At 40.5% G+C, this 7,497-nt stretch overlaps 1 protein-coding gene across 1 annotated transcript in view; it reads right to left on the reverse strand.

The window, feature by feature from the left end:
- Positions 1 to 7,497, reverse strand: part of LOC106963665 (transmembrane protein 189) — a 45,410-nt gene that overhangs the window by 19,645 nt on the left and 18,268 nt on the right. The window contains exons 2-3 of the mRNA XM_015058698.1: positions 1,862 to 1,981; positions 1,689 to 1,780 (exon numbers count right to left, since the gene is read on the reverse strand). Of these exons, the coding sequence (XP_014914184.1) occupies positions 1,689 to 1,780; positions 1,862 to 1,981 (212 nt within the window). The remainder of the gene's footprint in view (positions 1 to 1,688; positions 1,781 to 1,861; positions 1,982 to 7,497) is intronic.

Raw genomic sequence — 7,497 nt, forward strand, 5'->3', positions numbered from 1 at the left:
ATAAATGATGGAGAAAAATAAGAAATGCAAAAGAAAGAATGAAGGAGAATAGAAAGGAGAGAAAGGAAGTGGAGAAAAGAGGGATCATCAACAGTAAGAAAGTAAGGAGAGAAGGACAAAAGGAAGGAAGCAAAGAAGGAACTGAGGAAGGGATGAATAATGAATAAGGATCGTCTAAAAACGGAGGATTTGTTCAAAATCTCGACTGAAAGCAGAAAAATCTGAAATCCTGCAGACAGACGAGTAACAAACATAACAACGAGCTTTCACACGACGCTTTGCATGTTTCATAAATTTTAATCAAACTCTGACTAATATCAACTCATTACTAATCATGCATTGATAATATATGTGAACAACAAACGGTAGCCGCTCTAATTGGCGTACACGAGCTCTAAAAATGCACATTAGTTTTAACATTTCAACAAATTATTTCACTATGAATAAAACATAAATGTAAGAGACATTCAGACACACAAACCGTGAAAATCTGATGGTATTAATCAAAACAAACGACCTGCTTACTGCACCTGATCACTGATTTTAAGTGGATGAAATGAGGATGAACTTTAATCTAATTGGCTTTGTTGGAAAATGTGTGTTTTAAAGTGCGAAGTAGGTGCAGCCATCTTTAACCAACAGCAGATTATGACAACCAATAAGCAATAAATCAATTAATTGTATGATTAATTAAAATGAGAGTGATCATTTCCGTTTGGACAACAATCGTCTTTAATATCATTGAAAAGTCGCCATTTTGAAGTGCGATGTAGTTAGTTTACACTTCCTGCCTCTTTTGCCTGTTTTCCCTGTCAAAGCTGAATTATTGTTACTTTTTGAAATGCAATTTTGGCTACAGAGACTTCATAATCCACTTTATGAAGTCTCTGTATTTTATTAATAATAATAATAAAAAATGTGAATCATTTCATTTACTTTGGATATTAAAAAGGATTTACGGCTCCAGTGTAAAATATTATTTAGTAATGAAAGTGTTTTTGATGTTTGAGTGGGTAGAATGATAATCAAAGTAATAATAATTATTATATTAGTTAATATGGTCTCAAAATAACAGTATTATCATGCATAGCAATGATTTCTGAGGCAATTTATTGTCCAGCAAAATGTATTAATGTTAGGCCAAGTCCCAGGCCTAACATTGAACGCCTTCGTTTCAGAATAAAACAGAAACCTCCCACGTTGAACAACAATGTAAACGAACCCTAATAACCGAAACTGAAGAGGTTCAGGCCTGAAGAACTGAAAGCTTAGAGACAAACATTTACTTTTTTATGGGAAAAACCTCCTAAAAACAAAGCAAGTAATAATTGTTCTATCATTTTGTTTAAATTAAAGAGGTGCAAACCTATAAAAATGAAGTTTTCAAATAAAACAAGATTTTCAGAGAATCACAAATAAAAATGACTTCTGCGGGAGAAAAATTACAACAATGCTCTTACCACCACCTTTCTCTCTTGATTATTTAAAATCATTTATTTTACTTTTCTTAATGGTCATGAGATCGACCTGCCAGTAATTTACATTTTGGGAAATGGAGTCAGTAGAGCCAGCAGCTGCATTTCTATTGGCCATTAAAACTCGATGTAAAGGAGCTTCTTTAACATGGTTTCTGTTTATTAAAGAGAATCAAGTGTTTTCTTTGTAAAGTTCAGTTTTTTTCTGCTCACCTTCCCAACAACAGGAATTTCCACAGATCCCCAGGTGTCGGCTCCCCAATGGACAATTCCCGAGGCAAAATCCGCCGTCACTATTCCCAAAACTGGAGTAGAGGAAAAAGTATGTCATGAAAAAAAATATGAATAAAAAGGACAAAAAGAAAAGTCTCTGATTGTTCTCTTACCAATGCCGAGGATGATCTTGTAGATGTGAACGGTGGAGAAGTGCAGGAGGAGGAAGAAGAAGTTGATGATGAAGAGGAAGAGGCACAGAATCACACAAACCCACTCCTGAAATCGTTTACCTGCAAAGGAAACAGGCATTTATCTCTCCAAGCACGAGAAAAACAGGTCAGAATGAAGAAAAAAGAAGTGAAAAGGGTGTGATGGCAAAGTTTCTGCAGGTTTCACCAACTCAGATTAATTTAAGACCCACAGTAATGAACAAACATCGTCCAGCCAACTGGCGATAAATTTGAACTTACCCATGACATGACATGCTAAAAAGCTACTTAGCTAGCTATGCTAGCAGCTGCTTAGTGGGATCAATGAAGTTGTTTTTTTTAAGTCACAGAACACAATAAAGCTCTCTGAGTGCAACGCCAACTTTTGATTGACAAAAAAGAAAATAACTTGCTTTTTTACATAAACTTAAGACATTTAAAGATTAATTTAGAAACATGAATTTAAGAGTTTTAAAGACTTTAAAGATGCAGGGACACCCTGGCTGAACAAGGTGAGGTCCCTGCTCCCATCAGAACAAGTTGCTCCTTACTGGAGGTTAAAGGATCACTCAGCAGCGATCAGTCCGAGTGTGTGTGTGCGCCAGTGTTAATATGTAATCATTCAAAGGAAGACAAATGTACTCGAGGCAGTGGGGTCACGACCTCTGTGATACGAAACACTGGCGCTCAGGCCACACAGAGTCCGCTTCAGGTGGGAGGCCGGTCTCTGCGGGAACAATCCGAACTCAGAGGTCAGCATCTCGGGGAGCGGCGGTCGAACTGAAACTAACTCCAAATTCCGGATTCAGCAGGAAACCTGGCGAGCGATGGGAGGGTCAGAGAGAGAACCCTCCTGCTGCACGCCGCAGCACATCAGAGCTGCTGAATTATTGAGATTTCACTCTGCTGCTCGTCTAATTTTCCTGGAAACTTCTGGACTGACTGAACTGTAACTTTACTTTCTCAGTTTCGTTGTTTTTTGTTGTTGTTTCAGTGTTTCCAGAAGCTGGACATTCAACATTTCACCAACTTACAAAAATAAACCCTCAAAAAACAGCAACTACGTTCATCCGCTTTTCTTTGTCTTCAACAATCTAACGTGTCTGAAACTTTAATGTGTTCAGATCCTAACGTATCTCACAGCATTAGCAGCCTATAAGAAATTCATGACTTTTTTTTCCTAATAAAGCACTCGGGCCTGCAAAGGTTTGCGTCTGCAGACCTGAGCAACTATGAATATGAAGCTGCGACTCAGGAGGTCAGAGGGGGTTTGGAATATATGATTATGGATATTTTACAACTCATCAAAGTCGACCTTTCACCCGAGACAGACAGACGTGAATGGAAGTTAAGCTCCTCTCCGAGGTTTAGGTTCGCCTGTTTCAATCTGTCACTAAGTTCGTTTAGTTGTTGCACCTTTTATTTTGTCCTCAGTTTTTCAAATTTTCAGCTGAAAGTTGGGAAATGTTTAACATCTGAGTCATTTCGGTCTTCATGCTGAAACTTGCTGCTGCACGGACACTTCAGACAAAATTTATTTAAAAAAAAAAGTTATGTTGCGATCAGGTCTGGGCAAGAAATCAGCTGCATTGATTAATCAAACATTCTGTTTGTGAAGATTAAATTTTTGTGAAATTGTTTTTTTTTTCTCATTTTTTTCCTTGGGTTTGCATAATTCAGAGTAGCGCCAGCCCCCCCAGCATCTACTGTCTTTCATTCACACCAGCCTAGTTTAGTCCTCTTTAATCCAAATCCGTGTGCCCAGAAAGTTCGGTTCATTTGGTGAGGTGTGAATGTGAAACCAAACTCTGATGTGAACCAACAAAGTGAACTCTGGTCCACTGACAAAACTGTGTTTTGGTTTGAATGCATATGAAAGCCAAGCAGACTGGAGACCGCTCCAAAAACAGGAAGTGGACCATTTTGGTTCCAGTCGAACCGAGTCCACAGAACTTTTCAGTTCGTATTGAGCTGGACTTTGAATTCACATCGAATCCTAACCCTACCCTAAAAGCAAGTTTTTGAAAATATTTTCTGTAATTTTCAATCTTTATTAAAGAAGAAAAAAGTGATGATCAGAAATCAGATTTGGTGTGAAAAAGGAATAGTAGATTTTATTTTCTTGCCACATCGCCGAGCCCTAACTGAGACTCTTTAGAGTCTGAATAAACTTCTTGGTGTCGTTTTCCTTTTCAGGTTTCTTCATTAAAACAAGAAACTTATTTCACAGCAGTGAACATTTTATTGTTCAGGTTAACATCCGGGTCAATCATCTCAATGTCCCTTAACGTAAGCTTCTACTAATGAAGAAACCTAAAATGGGGAAAAACAGCAATAAGTTTCTCTAATAATGTTCTCACTGGTGGAATATTCCACTTACAATAAGAGTTATTAAAATTACTAGAAACTAATACTTTTTAAAATTGACATTAAGTAATTAGTAAGTCAATGCAAGCTCTTAAATTTTGCTTAAGTTACTTGTAAGTTAGTTTTGTGTAATTTAAAGTACACCAAGATATTTGCACTAAAAACAGATAAAAATAATTGTCTAGTGAATTAAATGAATTGCTAAAATAAATGTTTCAATAATATTTTAAATTATTAAGTTACATCTGCAATAATTGTAATAAAAGCAGTAATGAGTTGCAGACATTTTTAATAAATAAAGATGCAAGTCTCCCGTGCTCCCCCTCTGTAAATCTGGGACACTGTGTGTGTCTGGACTTCAGGAAACCACATGTAGTTTGTTGTTTCAAGATTTGTGCGACATCTTTTCCTCCTCAATCCGCCTGAAGGGGTCACTGCAGGAAAATTCTCTCCCACCTCCTCCAAGTATGACTGCCTCTGCGCACAGATCGACCGCCAACACACACACACACACACACACACAAACACGCACCCAGGCGCTCCATCTCTGTCACACACTCACACACCCATGGTGCGGGGCACGGGAGCAGCGGGGCGGCTGTCAGGTGATGTGCGTCAGTCCTTGGATCCTCCGGCTCCCTGGTGAGGAGCAGGAAACTAGGACAGGCCTCCACAGAGCGCACACACTCACGCACAAACACACGCATAAGCCCGCGTCCCTCAGGCCATGGCATTGCTGGATATCACACACAGAGGCGGTGACAGACAAAAAAAAGCATCTCTATGCGTAAAGGCGCACGGACAGAAAAACAAGCCGTTCGTTCTTTCTTTTGGCACGCCAACACCCAAACACTTAAACATGCTGGCACGAACAACCGGCACCGGAGCAACCCGCTCATTAATATCGCTCTGACAACAACCGGTTCCCTGGCAACCTGTCCGCCATCGCTCACCCAGCAGCAACCCCCGCCTGCGAGCATGCACATGGGTGTGCGCGGGGACTTAACCTGGGCGGAGCCGGGGGAGGCGGACGAGGGGTGCTAATAGGCTGAAATTAATCAACGCCGGCTGATTCTCCGTCAGGGGAACGAGCAGCGGACAGCAGGAAGGAAGGCAACACGTCCTGAATACTAATGACCGAATGAGGAGGGAGAGGATCCCGTCACCTCTCCCTGTGTATTCTGAGTGAAACATGATAGCATACACAAAAAATATGATGCGGTAAGGTGAGACCATGCGGAATATGACGCGAGGAAAACCAGATCCGAGATGAACAGATTCCCCGGCTGCCTTTCCGTGAACTTTGTAAGTAGCAGCCATCTTGGGAGGAAGTTGCTATGACAACAATAAACACGCTACAAGTTTAGAACTAGCTCCTGCCTCGTTCTTAACTTATAAACAATATTATTACGTATAACATTAACTATTACTCTATTACAGTTTTTGAATCCTTAACCACTAAGATACATGTGAGTGATATTTACTGTAGTACTTATTGTCGAGCTAGCAAAATTAGCTTAGCTAAAATAGCTTTCATCTGCAAGCTACAACGGACATGTGCGTGTCTTTTACCACATGTACTGACACTGCCACCAGAACCTTGTTATTCACACGTATAGTTCCTACGTCCTCTACAAAGCCGTTTAAACATTCCTTTCATTCGTCCATGGACATTAGACGGAGCTCCTCCGTGGTGTAAGCGCTCTTCTCCCCAAGTAGTTAATTATCGTAGTAGGAGATGGGGGCAGCTTGTCCACATCCTGACACATTTTCCTTCTCCGTCTCATCCCGATAGTAGCGATTTTGTTCACGCATCTTTCTCATTGGTCAAGAGTGTCCACTTTTTGTTGGTCTTGAAACCAGACATGGATCTTCTATGCATTGCGCATGCGCTTACCTAGCAATATGGTGCGGATCACTTCCGGTGATCCGCACCATAGCATGTTTTCTAATGACTTATCGTATGAACAAACTTATTCATGTGCGATTTTAATTGAGCTTTTTATTTAACGGAAACACCGCAATTGCAAAATTGTTTTTCCAACATTAGTGGAACATTAACATGGATTTGCATACTTTTAAGACCCCTCTAAAAAGAACATGGGAGATGTCTATGGCAACATGTGAAGCACCAATAATTCTGGAGTGATGCAAATTTTTAACCTGGCGTTGTGACGTAGATGCTAAAAAAGCTCTATGTTAGGAGAGGAAAATTCAGGTGAATTAGCCAACATTCTACCTACAGAGGGCAGCACTGAGATGGTTTGAGGTAAAATACTGCAAAATTAAAAAGTTTTACAGTAAAATATCAAAGTCTGCACATGAACATGAAGCTAGAACCATAAATAACCAATTTAGATAATTTTCTGCAATGAAAAAAAATGCTCTGAAAGTTAGTTGCACAAAAAACACTAAAAACGTTTGGTATGTTTTGTGCTCAGCAGTGTGGTAAACATTTCAAACAGGGATTGATTTGCTTTCATTTGTTTGGTTGTGCAGCAGTTAGAAGGTCAAACACCACGACCCGAACACAGGGCCCTGAAACAAAAACTAATTAACACCTTTTCAACTTATTGGCTCAGTAATCAGGCCACAACCTATCGAGTATTTTGCTGTTTTGACTGAATCGATCAAATTATTTCCATTGTCAGTAAACCACAGAGACCCAATGACCAGAATGAGCTCAGCCCGGGAAATCAGACATGAAAAAGTGTCAATAACTCCAGGATCAATTAGCTCTGTGGAAACTTTACTAATATTTCATTAGAGAACAAACATGATGATATGGAAGAATGTTTAAGGCCGGGCTAGAATCTATGCAACATTTCCAACGTCTCACAGACTCACTCCCCGACAACTTCTCTCATTTCACCAGCTTGCATCACTCCTCCGCCACGTTCTCTCACTCCACAGACACGTTCTCTCACTCCACAGACACGTTCTCTCACTCCTCCGCCCTGTTCTCTCACTCCTCAGACACGTTCTCTCACTCCTCCGCCACGTTCTCTCACTCCACAGACACATTCTCTCACTCCACAGACACGATCTCTCACTCCACAGACACGTTCTCTCACTCCTGCGCCCTGTTCTCTCATTCCTCATCACAATCTCTCACTCCTCAGACAGGTTCTCTCACTCCTCTGCCACGTTCTCTCACTCCTCAGACAGGTTCTCTCACTCCTCTGCCACGTTCTCTCATTCCTCTGCCACATTCTCTCACTCCTCAGACA

The sequence above is a fragment of the Poecilia latipinna genome, unplaced genomic scaffold, assembly GCF_001443285.1.
Source record: "Poecilia latipinna isolate Pla-1442-1.1 unplaced genomic scaffold, P_latipinna-1.0 Scaffold1566, whole genome shotgun sequence".
Lineage (NCBI taxonomy): Eukaryota > Metazoa > Chordata > Actinopteri > Cyprinodontiformes > Poeciliidae > Poecilia > Poecilia latipinna.